At 39.0% G+C, this 19,380-nt stretch overlaps 2 protein-coding genes across 3 annotated transcripts; one reads left to right on the top strand and one right to left on the bottom strand.

The window, feature by feature from the left end:
- Nucleotides 1-2,701: 2,701 nt before the first annotated feature.
- Nucleotides 2,702-7,370, bottom strand: LOC119734116 (MIT domain-containing protein 1-like). The gene is made up of 6 exons (XM_038207474.1): nucleotides 7,313-7,370; nucleotides 5,981-6,231; nucleotides 5,126-5,227; nucleotides 4,169-4,392; nucleotides 3,900-4,012; nucleotides 2,702-2,978 (listed from the first exon to the last, which is right to left on the bottom strand). The coding sequence occupies exons 2-6, from the start codon at nucleotides 6,117-6,119 to the stop codon at nucleotides 2,825-2,827; spliced, it is 732 nt and encodes a 243-aa protein (XP_038063402.1). The 5' UTR covers nucleotides 6,120-6,231; nucleotides 7,313-7,370; the 3' UTR covers nucleotides 2,702-2,824.
- Nucleotides 7,371-8,493: 1,123 nt separating this feature from the next.
- Nucleotides 8,494-13,464, top strand: LOC119734079 (spermatogenesis-associated protein 4-like). Of its 2 annotated transcripts, none has more exons than XM_038207443.1 (6): nucleotides 8,494-8,732; nucleotides 10,060-10,189; nucleotides 10,655-10,773; nucleotides 11,442-11,604; nucleotides 12,287-12,482; nucleotides 13,216-13,464. In XM_038207443.1, exons 1-6 carry the CDS (start codon nucleotides 8,656-8,658, stop codon nucleotides 13,383-13,385), a joined length of 855 nt encoding a protein of 284 aa, XP_038063371.1. In that variant the 5' UTR covers nucleotides 8,494-8,655; the 3' UTR covers nucleotides 13,386-13,464. The 2 variants fall into 2 exon arrangements, with proteins under 2 accessions (XP_038063371.1, XP_038063372.1); XM_038207444.1 differs by having other exon boundaries at nucleotides 12,287-12,486; nucleotides 13,216-13,358.
- Nucleotides 13,465-19,380: the final 5,916 nt, after the last annotated feature.

Raw genomic sequence — 19,380 nt, forward strand, 5'->3', positions numbered from 1 at the left:
GATTTTATAAATTCTATTGTTAGCCAAAGCAGGGTTGTTAATAAAGATATCGTGTACTACAGTTGTTGAAACAAGTGTTCTGTGTCATCTTCTTTATTGTTCCAGAACAGTCAGAACTCACAATAAATTGTTGTTTGGATGAAACTGATTCCAGGGTTACTTCGTTTAAACAGTGATAAAATGTTAACGCGAAGAGCAATTGAAATAATTTCCTCACTTAAAGGAAGTTTAATAAAAGGGCTTCCATGTCATAATTAATTTTGGTGCTACATAGTTTTTTATATAAAATATATTTCTTTGTTTTGGGTTCTGCTTTTTTTGACTGGCCCTGTAGTAGATTGAATTTCATGAACACAACAAAATCTGAACTTTTTAAATATTGCATACATTTGCAAAGGGTCAAAGAGGATTTAAAAGAGCACCTTTTTCTGCCAGGTTTTTTTTAGTTGCCAACAAAAATAAAACAGCTTTACTGAGAGTCTTGCTACCGAGTCTTAAAGGGAATGTACAACATTTGCTTTTGCTGCAATTTTCAGAAGTAAATGGATTTGGAGGATTAGCATGTTATAACAAATATTGTTAAACTGGCTTCACGTTTTGGGCTTGTAGATGCTGGAAAAACCAAGAAAACCAATTATATTCTTGCAGTTTGGTTCCCTGACCCCACTTTAGATGAAACGGAGCAATTTATAGACTTTAGGGAATTGTAAGGTCAGAGAATCAGTCCAGCAGGCTTGAACCCCTTCACAGGTGTGTAATCAATTGCAAAGAAAATGCGGAATAACTAAATGTGAACAATTAGTAGCAGTTTTTGAAAAAAGTCAGTTTTCTCCAACACTGGTCGACCGATCAGCTTTGGAAAAATACATTTTTTTCTTGAAAATGTCAGCACATCAGGAGCCACGATTTTACAGGATGCTTTAGACTGTCATTCCCTAACAATCCAGTAAGGTATTTCGTGATAATTTGATGATTTCGTTTTTTATGTTTGCAAATGTTGTATCTTCCTTTGCGCTTCAAACATAAAGTTCCACCATTATGGATTCAAGTAATGCATTGCTCATCTGTAAAGTTAGCAAAATTATGAGCACTTTCTTTCAACAAAAATGATCTCAAGTGCAACTTAGATTGTCCAAACACAGAGGTACATATCACATGATGTAATAAATTTACCTACAAGTAAAGTAAGTGGACACATGTTTTATTGGAATGTCAAAAAGGATGCGGCAAGATATTTGTAAATTTGAAATTTGTTATACTTTTATTACTTCGTACGATAGCATTTACAACAGTTTAATGTTTTTTAATGATGGTAAAATACATGTCTTATTAGAATGATTTATCAAAAGTGATATACCATACTATACTGAACCACTCTGCAGAACACACCATGTACCAGCAGAAGTACTCAAAAGTTGCTTAAAATAAACTATTCAGAAATCACATAGATTAATTATACCAGCTTCAGAAGCATAATAATATATTTCAGATAAAAAAAACTTCTGTACATTGACATACAAAAAACTTCAATCTTTTGAAAGTCCATGGACTACAAGGATTACGATATGAAGTCCAAAGGCTACAAAATGTGACTGGTTCTGGCAAAATGAGACAGAACTGGGCAGAGGTCAAAATGAGGAAATGCGGGTATTAGGCCAAAAAAAAAAGTCTTCGGTTTCTGGTATGCGCGCACGTTGCCGTAGCCATGCGAGTCGGCAAAATGAAAAAGTTTTTTCTTCAATGAAAGATGATGTCTCAAAACCGCCAAACTCACTGGTTTGACTGGAATCCTGCTGCTGCACTATTTTAACGTGTTTTTAGATGGGGTTATGATCGAGAATAAGCTTTATGTGGCCTCTCTGGTCTCCCATAATATTTGCACTAAGTTTAGTCGGGCACCATTTGCAGTCATCAGCCGACATTTGAAGCAAAAAAAAACAGTTAAAAAAAAAAAAAAGCTGCGTCGCCGCACCACTTTTTGGGCAAGCTCCATACCAGAAACCGGAGACTTTTTTTTTGGCCTTAGGAAAGCGAATAAAATTCTCCCCCTTACAGTACTGTTTGTTGTACTTCAAATTCAATCGAACATTCTGTTAATTGATTCGCATTTATCAACATGTCAAAAGAGTACAAATCTGAGAAAAAGGCCTTCAAAGTTCCTTAAAGACACTTTCAAGTCCACAATTTATATACTAGTTCTTTAAAATATGCGTAGTAGACATATCAAAGTTTACAAATCTGAAAATTAAAACAAAAACACCCCTAATTCACTAACTAGATTTTGACTAGTCACAGTGCTTGCTGGACATATGATCTGACTGCTGGTGACTAGCCTTTGCTAAAAGTATAGCAGGGGAAGTGAAAGTGAATTTTGACTGTCTGTGACTGCTTAAATAGCAGGGGACAATTTCATAGAGCTGCTTAAGCACAAAATTTGCTTAAGCACAAAAACGTCTTTCTTAATAAAATCAGGTTACCGGCCAAAACTCCATGCGATTGTTATGCTAAGTAAACAACCGTAAAAATACCAGTCACAAGCAATGTACATCGCATGGAGTTTTGGCCGGTAACCTTATTTTACTAAGCACTGTTTTTTTCGTGCTTAAGCAAATTTTGTGCTTAAGCAGCTCTATGAAATTTGGCCCTGGAGGGTTCACTTGACTAGACTGCAAATCTGGGAGCTTATAACTTTAAGTTTGAAGTGAGGGAGAGCAGGGAGCAGATTTATGGGCAAGTTTTGTGTTTCTTTGTTTCTTAATATTGCATCAGTTGAAAACAAAACAAAGAGGATAAATTTATTATCTGCATTTGTTTCCGGCCAGTATCATTTCTTCGTGGTGTGTTTGGAATGGAAGATGTCGACCGTTGTCTCGTGGCATTTGCGCAGGTCCATGTCGCAGAAACCGATGCTGAACTTGCCCGTGTTCTTGAAGTAGTCGAGACCTCGACCGATCTTGATTATCCAACCGTTGTTTAATCTGAATAAATTTTCCAAGACAAAAAAAAAGGTGAAAAGAAACACAGAATCAAGGTAGAGCAGTGGTAACTTTTACTTGTCATAATTTTACTTGGATCATAAGTCCTTTTCACTAACGAGTTGTGACGTCATTCAGAGGTCAACTCGGTGCAACCATGATTACTGGTTGACGTGCACTGCAACGGCCCAGTGAACGCCGTCGTTTTGCTATGGCTGTTGTGAATCCGTTAAAATAAGCACGCCTGTGGTTGTAACTGACAAATCTGCTGAAAGACAGTGAACCATTGCAGGTATTAATTTGTGAAAAATGTTCTATAAAAGCAGGATGTAAAATGTGATCGTGTGTGTTAAACGTACGTGTAATGTGTCGTTAATGAATGTGCTTGAACCGTGGTCGAGGAACTGAGCGTGACTTACGAGCGAATTTTTTCTCCCAAACGACATCCACATATGGGTGTACGCTATGGCGTTTTGAACTTAACTTTTATAAAAAAACATGATAAGAAAATATAAAATTAGAAAAAAAAAAGTGAATTTGAACGTTATGAAATTCGGACTTTATTTCCCTTTAAAAAAAAATCCTCCAAAGCCTCGGGTTAGAAAAGGAAAAAAATTCGGGTGCTAAGCCGAGAGATTCGAACCCGCAACCTCGCGGTGCAAAATCTTACCCTAGACCGACTGAGCTGTGGCACTGCTCGCCAAAAGATGGGGAAACAAATTATGATATACCTGCGTGCGTATCATAAAAGTATCGTAGAGGGCGCTAAACAACCACGTACGCGGATGTCGTTTGGGAGAAAAAAAATTCGCCACCTGGGGAGGAGATGACATCACACTTTCTTGGTGTATAGTAAGTGGATAATTGTTTTGAGAACTTTACCCCAAAAAAGTTCTTAGAGGTCACAAGGAACCTGTGCTATACCTGATCTCTCTGTCGTGTAGCGTCGATGAGTAACTGATATCTAACGTTACACTATACTCGGCCAGGCTTCTTTTCAACTCCTCAAATCTTGCCTCTTGCTGTTGCGCCGTTCCCTGCAATCGACAAGAAAGAAACCTTCCTACTTATCACTTTTATTTACACCAATGACCTCAAACTTTCCACATACGTTGAGCCGCTGTATCTGCTCGAGCAATTTTGTCTTATGCAGGGAATGAACTGTGTATCCAACCTCCAGTGTCTTTGCTCACCTGGTCTTGTCCCGTCAGCAAGCTTATCCTCTTGACTTTTGTCTTGCCCCCAAGAAGGAGTTCGCACAGCCTCAGGAAGTTGTAACACTGGTGAGGATTCCGGATGTAAGGATCCTCAACGTGGACCTCCGTCACAAACTCGTCTAGGAAACGGCCGAAGGTTCGGCTGTAGCTGTTGTGGGTGGAGTCTGCCGCTATGTGGATTTGTTCGTGGTATTTGCCAGCTGGAATGCAAGAGTGCTCAGTTAATTATTTCTTAAAGGGTTTTCCCAAATTCATTTGCAAATTAAATGGTCTTCACAATAGGGTTCGAAACTTCGGTCACAATGTGAAAAGGGCCGGGAAATAAAAGTACATGTACAAAACTAGTGAAAATATGGAACTCTTAATACTGTGTATGAGAGTTCCAAAACATAAGGTACTGAAAACATGCAACACAAGAAAAAAGACTGGCACACGAAACAACCAGTCCAACAACCCTTCAGTACTGCATCAATCAACTGTGCCAAAAGGAACATTTGGTACCGGTCTCTATTTCTACACACCTCTCCATAGTCTGCCACCAGACTACTGAAGAAGTCAGTCTTTTTCAAACAGTTGGACATGCACCAGTCTAGTCTTTGGCCTCAAGTTGATATCACTTGACTTCCCTCTCAGGTGCAAAATATTGAGTCTGCTTTAACAATTGAACTGAGACTTCAAACTTGGCTGGTGAAATACTGAGGAACTTGTCTTTGCCTCATGAAGATGTTTGGAGAATTTTGTCGGCCAAAGAGTGAGCAAAGTTGGCCTGATTTCGTTTTACATGTTTTTCAGCACTCGAGGGCCCAGTCTGAAAATCAGGTAGGGACTGAAAACCTAATCCCTGTGTTGGCCTCAATAACGATTTAACCTGGGTCACACAAATTATGGAAGGTGATGGAAGTGCCACAGCGCCATCGGCTGAGGATTAATCACCTTCTTTTTCTTTCTCCACGTGTTGCTTTATTTTCTCTGCTCTGTCCATGTAGTCGCCCAGGCGGGTGCGTAAAGCTCGCTTCTTTGCGTCGTCTGTTGTCACTGCCAGCCAAAAATCATAGGAAAAGAGAATGCTGTTATTAATTTTGCATGCTGGAGAGGGGAGACTACACCTTGGGATAATTTAATTCTGAGAATAAACCAAAAATGTAATTATTTCTAAACATTTCAGTCACGATACCCTGGTTATGAATCTAGTCTGAGTATCACCCGTTATTCACGCAGCCCAGTCTCCTGTTTAACATCTGATATATCTAAGCATGCGTGACATCATTTCATTCAGAAACCAAGACTGAGATTGTGATTGGTCAATTTCGATGCCGTGTTTTCGTAATAGAACCTGTCCAAAAATGCTACTCATTGTGGGCGTGTGTTCATGCACAAGTGGAGCTCGAAGTATGTGCGCATAGAAGGCGCCTGCTGATTGGTCAGCTTCTCGAGGTCATATGCAGTTTAGTTGCATAATTAACCGTTGAATCTGTTTATGTATCATAGATCATGGTTGGCTTCGCCAGGCCAGGGTCTATTACATACATTCTGTAGACTAGGTTATGAAAAGTACAACACAAAATACTGTTTAAAACAAAGCGCAGTCCAAATTTTCAGAAATTTGTAGGCCTACTTGCTTCAACTTTTTTTCATATGTCCTTTTCCCCCCCAAATTCACGTACACCCAGTTCTCACTACCAACTATCATACTCATATGCTCTAGTGATTTTGTACACAAAAGCCAACGGGAAAGTCACTGAATTGTTATGTGCCCTTGTAAATTTAGAATACTGAATATTGTAATACCTTTTAAGACCTCCATGAGTAGATTCAGTCCTTCCTGGTAGCAGACTAACGCTTCAGTGAAGCGTTCTTTGCCATCTAACTCCACTGCCCGTTTAATCACACTAACCGCCGAGGCTTCAAATCCACTGGTGCCAGCCATCTCCTCAACAGTTTTTATTTTTTTACAAAGTGTCCAAATGTATTTAAACACAGTTCATTCTTGAAGCCTGCATCTCATACACAACCTCGATGACCAGGACTTCACTCGTGCTCTGAAAAGCGCAGATAAACATGACAAACACGTGATAAATACATACATGATATGTGATCTGATACACCGTGCCCTCTGGAGACATGCACACAAAAGGGAACAAAAGATTGTATACGTCTCCACAGGGCAATTTCTATAGATGAATACGTCTTCACAAGATTTTCACAAAATAGATATGGATTTTACTCACAAACTAGGAATTTCCAAGGTACGTTGATCCGTCGCAAATGGTAGAGTTTTAGAAAAGGGATATCAAGTCCGAATTTCAACCAAGGAAATTAATTCTGGTATGGTTAACAGTACTACTACTAGTCATGCTAGTTCTCCCTAGTTGAAATATCCAGCTTAGTCAAGTCACTGCACAGACACTAGCTCAGTCATGCCACTCATTAGCCCCATAAATGTGGCCTATTTACTGGACTGCCTCCGTAAACATAGGCCACACATCCACATGTACAAAAACGTGTCGCACTTTGCCAAATTTTGATTTTCACATTTAGGCTTACTTTGTAGGTTTTTTTTGCTTTAGAAGCATTCTCACCCTCTTTATAGGCTAATCAGAAAGTGCTGCCTTTTTCAGATGTCTAATTTTTGTGAAACTTTTTCATGTTGAAAATGATACGCAAATGTGTGCAAATGTATCTGGAAATTTCACGAAAAATGGACATCTGAAAAAGGCAGCACTTTCTGATTAGCCTATAAAAAGGGTGAGTATGCTTCTCAAGCAAAAAACCCTACAAACTAAGCCTAAATGTGAAAATCAACATTTGGCAAAGTGCGACACGTTTTTGTACATGTGGATGTGTGGCCTATGTTTACAGAGGCAGTCCAGTAAATAGGCCACATTTATGGGGCTAGCCACTCATGGGCAATGATTGGGAGATTCGCCAGTCTCCCGAGTACCATGGAGGTAGAATTAGACCTCCATGCGAGTACCATGTCATGAGTTGAGCTGATAAGCCTAGCCCCTAGTGAGCTGGATATTTCCACCTAAAACCAAATAAATAGTGCTTTTCAGTCCAGGAGACTGCTCCTATACTTTGGCCATGGATTAACGCAGAATAGGATACCAAGAAACAAACCAGTTTAAGTTTAAGACAAAAGTGAAGAAAGACCAGCGGTAAGATGTGTTCCTTCCTCCATCATTGTCCATGGTCAGGTTGACCTGATGTGCAGACATAATGAAAAAAAGTCAGACATGAGGGCGCTATTTAAGAATTACGGTCAAATTTTGACCGATTTTTTTTTATTTATGAGGGCGCTATTCAAGAATTACGGGAAAAAAATTAATATTAAAATCTTTCTTGAGGGCGCTATTTAAATCGTCAAGCAATGTTAATATAGCGCCCTCAAGAAAACAAATCAAGATCGAAAAAGTTTCCAGATTTCTTAAATAGCGCCCTCATTTTTTTTTTATAGTTAGTTGTGTGGGGTTTCTTTTGGTTGAAGCACCGATCTAAGATATTCCATTAAAGTCTAAAGCAGAAAAAAACAAAAACAATTTAACAAATAATTATGGTACAAACCACCACAGGCAGTGAAATTTATTTGCTGTGTTTCTCGATCTTTTAATGATTGTATTAAAAAGGAAGGGTTTAATTACAGGCGAATTTCAAATTATTGCCAATCCATGACATGGCATATTATTTGGATCGGACCATTTCTTCTTTTCCTTAACACTTATACTTCATCACAAAAGAGAATATCAATGATTTCTATTATTTCTATTTAGAAACTATAGACCGCTTGCAGACGCGATCGATAATTGACGCGCTAAGGTGAGCGACGCCATGTTCTGGGACAAAATGTGCGTGGATAGATATACGCCTGTCCCACAACATGGCGTCGCGCGCCTTCGCGCGTCGATTATCGAACGCGTCTGCAAGCGGTCTATTGGAGATTATTGTTTTAATGCTGATTTGGGACAAATATTTGTACAGCGCGCGCTGTATAGATCGCTTGCATTCAGGCGCCATCTTTGATGTGTGCTTTGCTATGTTAATTCGTAAGCAATAAATGCACAAGAGGTGTTCATTTTTAGACAAAAGAGCGCTTCTCGCAACTGATGGTGCAATTATTATTCACATCCATCTCACGCGAAAAAGTTTATAAATATGTGCGCGCGGTGTAGCTGCTAATCTTAAATAGCTCCCTCATCCGTCGAGATTTTACATCAATTCTTGTGTACGAACCAACGAACGTTCGATGTTATTGACAAATTTACATGTAACAGTCGTCCACATTGACTGTGTAACCAGGAAACCGTGCGTAAACACTCTTGCATTGCGAGTTGATGCAGGCGGTGTGTGGACGATCAAGAGCAGAATCGATGCGGGAAATCATATTTATTTTAATTGTTAAAAAATCTGGTTGACTTTTACTTTTAACTTTACTTTTAACAAGTTGCAAGTGCTAAGAAAAGAGCATGACGGCGCTTCCGAGGGAGGTGTTCAAATGGTTGCAGAGTCTTGATCTCACATTCCCCATCAGAAATATTCGAAGGTGAGTTTGTGCGAGCTGTTTGTGTTTGTGCGCCCCATACAGCAACAGTGCATTGGTTATGTGGTATTAAACTTAAAAGACCGACACTAGTAATAAAGGTTGAATTCGCTCAAAAAAATTCTGTCTTGATTATGAATTACAAGAGACAAAATCCATGCTAAATATTGTCACTTTCCATCCATCAATATTAAGTAATTGACAAGAGAAAGATGCTAATTAAAAATTCAAGGCAGTGGATATTTTGCCGGAGACGGCAAACCTTCAGTAAACGTTAGTTTGCCGGATATGCACTGAACATGCGCAGTTACTGTTTTTTTGTATTTAAAAACATTTTCCGGTGACAAATTTTAGTCGGCTCCATGCCAATATTATCGTTGTAACTTTGTATTTACAAGATGGGAATCAGACCATTTTATAATTTCGGACTTTATTTCCCTTTAAAAAAAATCCTCCAGAGCCACAAATCTGAAAAAGAAAAAGTCATACTCTGCAATAAAATGTTTGAGACATATTAAAATAATAAAAGAAGAATATTCTTATTTATTTGGGGATGGGAAAAAAAACCTTAAAAATGTGGCGGGGATCAGGATTCGAACTCGGGACATCCCACTCTCTAGAGCAATTGCTTAACCACTGCACCGATTGTAGTGCACAACTTTAGTGGGAATTTAATACATGTTATAATTTAGCCGTATCTTAAAGAGTACAGCGCCCTCTGTTGATATGGATTGCCGCCGGCAAACCTTTAGTAAACGTTAGTTTGCCGGCGTTACCTCCGGCAAAATATCCACTACCAAAATTCAAAGAAAAAAGTGAAGCGATCCCAAGTGACAGCTGCGCCGTCGCCTTAATTAGTAGGGCCTACTGTCAATTAAATAAGGTTGAAGTTTAATTTTTTTTGTATCAGTGCGAACATTAATAAGTTTATCATGGATCAAAACAAAAGCACTCTTACTTGTAAAAAAAACTTGTCTGTCTGTGTGCATGAAATCAAGTTTTTTCCAAGTGTTTCGAATGTTGCGCAAATGTCATGTGGTACGGGGCAGCCTTTAATTCCTTTAAAAAACCTTTAATTCCTTGCAAAACAGTATCTGTTTTTAGTTCTGCTTTCACTTCAAGAGAATCTTTAATTCCAAAACTGACAAAAGGTTTTGGAGCCAAATGATTATAGACAAAATAATGCATGGACATCATTTGATTTCTCTTCCAATTAAAAGCGTAATTCTAATCTACTTCTTAAAATTTAATGTTCATTCACTCAATGATGTTTTACTACATTAATGCCGAATTCAATAAAACTTTTTCCCCTGTGTTTCTTTACTTGCAGAGATTTCTCCAGCGGTTACATTGTGGCCGAGATCTTTTCCTGGTACTACCCCCAGGATATCCAGATGCATAATTACGACAACTGCAGTGGACTGCCGGGCAAACTAGGAAACTGGTCACAACTCCAAACGGTAAATGGATTGATGTTATGCTATTTTGGGGGATAGGAGTCTTTCAGAAAATGGTGGGATGGATGTAACGTTTAGAGAAATTTTGCAAAGAAAAGCAAATTTATCAAATTTCAAAATTCATGCGTATAAACAGGCCAAATTTATTTTAAACGAAAAACAAAAAGTTGAAAAAAAAGTGCACTTAGTGATGAAGCACGAGTGGAATTGGTGTAGAACTTTTAATTTTCATGAAATGACTAAAACAAATTTAAGGCACGTAACAATAGTTTTGTAGTTTCAGTTTGTATTCCCTTAAGTTAACAACACTCTCGGTGAAAGTGGTAGTTGATTTTCAGTGCAGAAATCACTCATTGCTATGCTTTTTGCACAAAATGATCTGAACTAATCAGTCAAAAACTGTAGTTTGGGGAGAAATATCCCAAAATTAGTCCCAAAATATACATTTTTTATTTTCCATTTTTACAGTTTTTCAAGCGGCGGAACATTGAGATACCAGAGGAGTTGATTGAAGGGACGCTGCACTGCAAGACAGATGCTGCAGAGCTGCTTGCACAATACCTGTACACAAAGCTCACCAACAGGAAGTAAGTCCTCGTTATGGTAGATTCCTACCAGATGGAAATCCTGTAAAGATTTTTTACAATGACTTGTGAATAAATCCTACAAAACGAGTCTCAAGGTTTTTCATTTTGGCAACATTAAGTTTTTTTAGCTCTTTAGAAATCAGCGTACCGCTCTCAGATCTAAAAATGTCCAATTTGATTTATTCCTATTAAAGGCATATAGGATCATTTGCATTTATCCCAAAAGTAACCTACCAAATTATTATCAAAAAGCTTACTTGGATTAAAGATCGTACTGGTACTAAACACCCCGTGAAATTGTTTCAGCTGGCTTGCTGTCATTTAGAAGAAATCAAGAAATGTAGGTGATTTCCAACAATCAGTCAATTGACTGATCTTTGGAATAAAAGGCGCAATCGACGAAATCGTGCTTCGTGATCAAATGTTTGTGCACGGTATTTCACAGTTTTCTCAAAAAGTGTAATATCCACTGAGCTGAGAGTTCAACAGGTTAGGTTTTGAACTTTCTTCTTTGGATTTTGAGTGGTGATATTATTGGAAACGAAGAAAATGCATGAAAAGCCAATAATCCTATATATGTGCCTTTAATCACATGCAATTTTGGTTTTCTTTTACAGAAGTAAAGGTTATATAATCTTCCAAATAAATTTTCTTCCGATGATATTTAGAGTGAAAAGACTTGCCCTGGATCACGACATAGACTTTACAGACCACGCCTATCAGCTGCAGCTACCGATGCATGCACGATCTACAGCATCCACAGCGGTCAAGAACAACCTGAAGATCACGGAATTCCTGACTGCGCCTAATATCATCACCTGCCAACAAAAGGTATGTATAGCGATGTACGGACACGATAAGAACCCGCTCAACGATGAAATTAAGAAAGAGCACCCATATATGTATGTTGGTATAGTCCCTTTGCATGTCGGCCATTTTAGGGGTGCAGTGCTTTTGTTCCACAAGCAGCCGTTTTGCATGGCAGGCATCTCGAAGGCATATTGGATTTGTTAAGTAGGCATATGCATGAGTTGACCCGTGATTATTTTGACATTGACCGCACCCAGGCGTGGAATTGTTTTTCAGGAACCTCGATGTCAGACGGGTTAAGGCTTTCATCTGCGGGTAGCACACCCTGATATTTCCGGCCTCGCTTGCTGAGACCGGGTCGCTGACAGATATTTCCGGTCTCGCTCGTTGCGTGTTTATACGTCGTCCGTTCGGAATACCGCAAAACCTTTGCGTGTATACACATCATCCAACGTGAACTGATTAATAATTGAAAGGCAAATCACAAAGTTCAGAGGTAGTCAAATAAAAATTATGGTCATGAGTAACAGAATGTAACATGTCGCAGTTCATTTGAATAGCTTTTCACTGGATTTCAGATTTGATTATAGGACTTGACTCAAACTCACTTCATGCAGAACAACCATTTCTTCCATGTCTACAAACAAATTTCACCAACACAAGTCAAACAATCCCCGACACTAATTTTTTTAAACCTCACCAGGCCCAGGACATCGTCCACAAACACATACAGCACCGGCAGGAAGAGAGACTGGAAGATCCCGAACATTTTGACATCAAGGCCACGATTGGTCAGCGCTGCGTCCGGAGACCCCCGCCGGCCAATACCTACACGGGAGAGGACATGGGATGGAAGGACCAATCACGGGCCGCCAGCCGGAAACAAAACACCTCCACAAGTAGGTTTGTTAAACGATTTTGGCGTAGTCATAGAAGTCAGAAGGCCGGATGTTTTTAAACCAAGCGGGTTCCTCAAAGGCAAAATGGCATTGAAGCAGTAACGGAAAATCGAGACACACAACCGTGGTTGCCTTTTAGAAGTACAGTGAAATCTCGATAAGTCAACTGTTAAGTCAAAGAATCCATTGCCTTCAGTAGTACTACAATGATATACAACCCTGCTGAACTCAAAACTCTGCTTAAGTCAAATTTTGAACCTGTTCCCTTGAGGTTTGACTTATCGAGATTTCACTAATATCCTGCTAGGATTGAGACATTAGGCGCTTTGACTTTTATGATTTGTATATTTTTGGGTGAATCCTGTCAGTAAGCAGTTTGCAGCGGCCGTTTATTTCTCAGTTTTGGTGCAGAAATCAAAACCCAATTTGTATCCACGGTCAGTCAGTTTTGCTCATTCGCGGAACGTGGGTCAACGTGTAGTTGATTTGTAATGTACTGATAATAACAGTTGATGCCAGACACGCGGCGTCCGGAGTCCAAGGGGCTCTCAAAAGTGGTTAAAAAACGCCCTCTTTTGTTGGCGCACGGAGTCCATAACAATACGTTACATTGGAACCAATAGAATGGATAGTCGTCTCAAGCTGGTGTAATGTCTCGGATTACAATACACGCAGAGTTAAGCAGTTACAGTTTACAATCTTGCTAATTTTTCCATGCATTTGTCCCCAACAGGGAAACCTAGCCCAGAGATGCAGTCCCACGTCAAATCCTCTTCCACCAGCAACGTTACCTTCAGAGAGATCCGTGTCAGCCAGCTGGATCATACCTCCCAGCCGGCATTACGCCCCGCTGCTAGTCTCTCCTCCAGTCCTGTACTTCCACCCATCGGTAGCCAGTCATGATGACGTCTCAGCATTACCAACACCACCACGTCTGTGGCTGTGGCTCTTTCTCATACTGGGTCCAATTTCATAGTGCTGCTAAGCACTCGATTGGAATAAATGTTGCAACCTGACACCACATCAGCGGTTGTGTACAAAGTCTAAGGAGAGTCAAGAATATTTTCTAAGTATTTCTTACGAAATTGGAAATGTTTCTCAGTCCCAGATTCATGTCTTATCATCATTTTTGCAATGACTGACCTTCATTCAGATGATATATGAAGAAAAAAGTGGCGTCAGGTTGCAACATTTTTTCAACACGATTTTCTGCTAACTGAGCCTCTATTTCATGGAGACCGTAAGCAGTAAGCACAGTTAAAGGTACACTCCCCCCCCTCCCGGAAAATGTTGCTTAAATCAGTAATGTAATGGACATCTCCATGCACGCGCAACCATTAGCACATACACATCATGAAATAGTGCTTAAGGTTAGCACAATTTTCTGCTATAGTAAGCGCAACTTTTCTGCTAACTGTTAAGCAGTGCCATGAAATTGGGCCCTGGTACCAAGCTGTCAGTAGCCACAGCCCTGGACAGATTTGATCGGAAAACCGGATTCATCACATTGGCTGCATTGGCCAACTCATCAGGCAATTTGTTTTTTACGTATGGCTGTGGCTGTCATTTACTGCAGGGGTCAATTTCACGGCGCTGCTAAGCACACAAATTTGCTAAGCACAAAAAAGTCTGGCTTATAAAAGCAGGTTACCAGCCAAAACTCTGTGTGATGTATATAGCTCGTGATTAGTATTCAGCTGTTGTTTGCTTAGCATGAAAATCACATGGAGTTCTGGCTGATAACTTGCTTTTATAAGCCAGACTTTTTTTGTGCTATGGAAATGTTTGTGCTTAGCAGCGCCGTGAAATTGGCCCCAGCTGGTGTCCACCTATCAGAAGTCGCAGCCATAGACAGACTAGACAGATAATGCACAATGGGTAGCACTGTAAATCTTTGACTGGTATCATGTCGGTTGTATTATGATGACATCAGTATTACCAAATTGCCATTGTCTATGGCTCACTGTCAATGGTGCCCAGCTGTCATTAGCCATAGCCATAGACAGACCTCCCAGTTGGGTAAAACATATCAATCATTGAAACTGGTATCACATTAGCTAAATCATAATGTGACATCGGTAACCAAACAAGCCTTGTTCAAATCAGGCATTTTGTTTTATCTGTGGATATGGCTCACTGTCACTGGTGCCCATGCACTTCTCCTTAGCCACAGCCGTAGAAGGGGCATCCAATTTGGGTAATATATATGCATGCCAGTGACCGAAAGCTGAAGTGTCGAGTTGTGTTTAACCACGTTACAACTTGACCAAAATTCTGAGTGGGGTGGGGGGGGGGGATATCTTTTCAGCTTTTCCAAGATCCCTGTCAACACAAGAATTCAATTTACATACCTTAATTATTGATTGCAAACATTTAAATTAATTAACGTCATTATATATTTACCCTGAATGTTGACGGAATTTGGTGCCTAGAATTTCATGAATGGTATTCAACCTGTAAATATGGATATTTGGGTTTGAAAGCCTGATTATGCATGTAAATATTATGTACATATATTATTATACTAATTCAGTGTCTGTCCTGATTATATCAAAGACATTTTAGAACCAACTATTATTTGTGCATGCTTTCAAAATAAGAGGTACAAGAACGACTTGAATTTACAAGAGTTGACACGTGAAGTTTTAAATTCTTCCTGAATAACGTTTTTGCTATATATGTTCATACTGGTATGTCAGTGTCCAATAAAGTTTCTTTTATATCGTACTTGAACAATTCGTTATTACTGTTGCATTTCTTTAAAAAGTTCAGTAACTAAAAAAATTGACAAAATAATTTGATTAACATCAACATTTTCTAAAACTTCATTGGGAGTTTTATTGTATTCTCTCCCCCAGAAATTGCAGCTCTGCTGATGAGTGAAAATAATGTTTCATCAAAACTAACAGTATTAACTTTGCCAACATCTACTGGAAAAAATCAAGATCCTTCAAATTATTTTGGGATGTGTTCAAGACAATTCAAGTAAACCTAAACTCAAGCCGAGTCCAATATGGCAATTTAACACAAACCAGAAGTTAAAACAAACACAACTATCGTTCGGTGTAGTCTTGCCACTTTTGAACTGGTGAAGCGTATGGGCTCCGTGCACAAGTACCCCCTCAACGGTTACAAAGGGAGAGTTCGGGGAGACGACCAGGAGGGACATTCAAACTCATTGCTGACGACGCAGATCTGAATAGAGTTAGTCTGAACTTTATCAACCTACATGTGTATTTCAGATATGGTGGACTCAATTCGGGCGATTCTCAATGCAGTGCGCCACCAAGAGTTTGCCACAGAGAGTTCATTTTCCCCAGTGCATTGTGGGAGATGGTCGACAAATTCGCAGTGCAGGACATTTGAAATTGTTCGTTTTTTTCCGGTCAGTAGTTTCATAAGCACATGATTCGAGTATATGTTTGCCCTTTTCTTTTATTTGTATCAATATGGTGATTTTTGGTAAGGCGGCAGAATGCTATGCCCAAATCTATAACAAATTAGCTCAAATTGTCTACTAACACTCATTCAAATGGGCCGTGTTTTGTCGACCGTAAACTTGAAAAGTTGACTCTCCATGGCAAACTCTTGGTGGCGCACTGCATTGTGAATCGCCCAAATTCAAGGGCCCTATTTGGTTTGGATAAATACAACATAGACGATCTAATAAAACCTAGACACCACATTGGCTCTAGAAACTGTTAGCAAAATGCTGCGCGTACAGAGTATGTCAATTGAGCGAACGCTCATCTTGTGGGCATTACATAAATGCGCAAGAGAACGTTCACGAAAACGTGCGTCATTCCAATGTGCAATCATCGGAAGCCACAGGACATATGCGCATTGTGTAACATATCGTAACAGGTTGTCTGACATGGCCTATTTTTGACAACACAACTAACAGCGTAAAAGCAAAACGGTAGTGTCTAGGTTTGATTAGATGTCTATGAAATACACATGAGTTTACCCAAATCAAACAGCGCCCTCCTGTTGTGTCCTCCATATTTCAAATAGGCTAATGTCATACATGCGCAAGTCAGCACCAGCGAGAGGTGCGCCTCTCCCACTGGGGCTTTCGAATGCGTAGTCATAAAGCGCCCTCTATTGTTTGTGCACGGAGTCTATACGGACACCGACTAAAAAACTAATGAGAGCATGAAACCGCCAAGGGAAAACAAATTGATAATAAAATTAAGTACAACTTAAAAAGAAATATTCAAACACAAAATTGCATTGAGAAAATACATAATTTCAAAAAGGAAAAATATATCTACCTCTACTTCTACCATAAAATGTTGTTTTTGCTTTTAACAAAATCTCAAAAGATGAAAATATCTCTAATGCCAGTATAGGCCAAAGATAGTTGGCATTTTCAACCATCATATTTTTGGGGACATTAACCCTAACTCCCTAGCATGATTTACTAGGAACCATACCCATCCTGGCAAATTCCAACACCATATGGGAAACTGCACACACATATTTCTGACTTTGATTCTGGAGGTGTGCCAACCCAATGTAAAAGACTGTCAGTTTAGGGGTACTGTACCCATCCTGCCAGATTCCAACAAAACATGCCGTTGGGGTTTGATGGGTTGAGTTCTGTTGGGGTTAATGAAAACTTATAAAGTTCAGGTTTATCAACAATTTTGGGTTACACTATTGATGGTTGCATGTTATTTCCATAAAAACAAGTTTTGTAAAAAGGCCTTTTACTCAAAAGTAGTTCTTGGAAATTAATTTGTTAGATTGGAACCAAACATCAGCCAAACTTGAGGTTTGAATTGAAACTTGGTTTTATAATAAAAGGTTTTGAAAACTGGACAGGATGTTAAAATTGTGTATTACTTTCTACACCCTCCAAATTTTCTATAAAAACTTAATATACAAAGTTCTTACACTGAATGGTCCTATTTCAGACATGTCAGAAATTTCTCATGTTAACTAAATGGTGATTTTACCTTTTAAGTGTACCTGTGCATTAAATTTTATAATTTGATTCTTGATTCAAAAGTATAAAACTATTTGAATTTACATCTCCATACAAACTATTTATTACAATATTTTACATTTCGTACAGCTTGTTCATTTAATCATTGTTCTGACAATCATCAGTATTTTGTATAATTTTCCAACAGCAAAATGTACATTCAAGTCAGAACGATCTTCACTGCAAAATATGCAATAGAGGTGTCACTCATTTAAAGAACATTCATAAATACCTCAGACAGTTTAGCCATTCCTATTGGTCGAGAGCCCGTCACGTGGCCGGTATTAAACGGATGATAAAGACATGGCTAGCTGGTCTTAAACACTTTTCCAGTGTCACAATAAAATATAGACTCCTAAAAATCCAGTGCCTCTTATCGTTTCATTGGTTGAACGTTCACAATCCTCACGTAGGCATGCGCAACACTACCAGGGAGTTAGAATTTTATAGTTCTAAATTCAAAACACAACGCGCCAGGTGCGTTCTGCGCGACATCGCGTAGAACATGATACGCGCGCGTCAATCTCCATAAAATGGTTGTTTTCATCTTACTCGCCAGCTGAACACTCCATTATTTTGCAGGAGGGATGTTTCAAAAAGCATAAAGTGAATTTGTTGAACAAAATCGGGATGTTTTGAACGAAGTATATGATTTTTTTTTACCGAAAAGGTATTTATGAATGGGAATAAATATGTACTCCGTCGGTATTTATCACTCTGTTTAATACCACTTAGAGTCTGGGTGCTGATAATTACCCTCGCCTCCGGCTCGGGTAATTATCAGCACCCAGACTCTAAGTGGTATTAAACAGAGTGATAAAAACCTCCGGAGCACACATTTATTCCCTTATTAAAATAATAAAAATTTGATAATTTCTTAGGTAGATCCTTTACCTAAAATATTATGACTGTATCCATAACGTTAGTTCTGGTTTTAGACTGAAGTCCCAGATTTGCGCCAAACCATTAAGTATTTGGAGCAATTCACGACCACACAGATACATGTAGAGTTTGGTTTTGGACAGGCAATCTTATGTATTAGTTTGCCATTTCAATAGATGCTGAAGTCATTCCGATTAACTGCAATAGTCAAACTTTGATGACCTGTAGTTGACCCATGTGCCTAGTAGGGACCCATGTGCCTAGTAGGGACGCATGGTGCTTGTGTTCTTGGGCAAGACACTTTACCACAATACCTCTCTCCATCAAGGAGTGTACATGGGTACCTGTGAGGGTTTAGACCAGGGGCCGATTTCACGACGCTGCTAAGCACAAAAATTTGCTTAGCACAAAAAAGTCTGGCTTATAAAAGCAGGTAACCAGCCAAAACTCCATGTGATGTATACTGCTCGTGATTTAGCTGTTGTTTGCTTCGCATGAAAATCACATGGAGTTTTGGCTGGTAACCTGCTTTTATAAGCCAGACTTTTTTTGTGTTAAGCAAATTTGTGTGCTTAGCAGCGCCATGAAATTAGGCCCAGATTGTGCTGATCTCATGCTGCATAAAAATGGTCTCATGGCCTGTTTTCAAAGATGCATATACGGTAGATATCAGTTGTTATTTTTTATAAACTATTTCAAATGTTGAACTTATTTAAATCTTTAGAAAAATTTACTTGGTTGCTACTTTATTTGGCTGGAAAAGTTGTTAACCAATATATAAGTCAAAATACATAAAGAGTTAAAAAACAACTACCCTTTTTCGCTCAACATAATGGCACAGCACATCAGTGGGTACATGTAAGTACACAATCCAGGCAATTTCAGGACTAAATTCTATTCATTTTGAACAATGTCGGCAGTTCAGTAGGCGAGTTGTTTCACACACAAAGTAATAAAAGTGCAATCATTTTTATACCTTATAATTCTAATTGCAAAAGATAAACTTGTACAAGTGCAATCATTTGA

The sequence above is a fragment of the Patiria miniata genome, unplaced genomic scaffold (genome assembly GCF_015706575.1).
Source record: "Patiria miniata isolate m_02_andy unplaced genomic scaffold, ASM1570657v1 HiC_scaffold_26, whole genome shotgun sequence".
In the NCBI taxonomy this organism is placed as follows: domain Eukaryota; kingdom Metazoa; phylum Echinodermata; class Asteroidea; order Valvatida; family Asterinidae; genus Patiria; species Patiria miniata.

What these genes read in the sequence shown, in the direction of transcription:
- LOC119734116 (XM_038207474.1), bottom strand. Translation starts at nt 6,119, where the DNA reads ATGGCTGGCACCAGTGGATTTGAAGCCTCGGCGGTTAGTGTGATTAAA. An exon ending in TGCTGACGGGACAAGACCAG is followed by an intron (nt 4,013 to 4,168) that starts GTGAGCAAAGAC and finishes TGTCGATTGCAG; the next exon opens with GGAACGGCGCAACAGCAAGA. An exon ending in CTACACGACAGAGAGATCAG is followed by an intron (nt 2,979 to 3,899) that starts GTATAGCACAGG and finishes AAATTTATTCAG; the next exon opens with ATTAAACAACGGTTGGATAA.
- LOC119734079 (XM_038207443.1), top strand. Translation starts at nt 8,656, where the DNA reads ATGACGGCGCTTCCGAGGGAGGTGTTCAAATGGTTGCAGAGTCTTGAT. An exon ending in ACAAAGCTCACCAACAGGAA is followed by an intron (nt 10,774 to 11,441) that starts GTAAGTCCTCGT and finishes GATGATATTTAG; the next exon opens with AGTGAAAAGACTTGCCCTGG. An exon ending in GAAACAAAACACCTCCACAA is followed by an intron (nt 12,483 to 13,215) that starts GTAGGTTTGTTA and finishes TGTCCCCAACAG; the next exon opens with GGAAACCTAGCCCAGAGATG.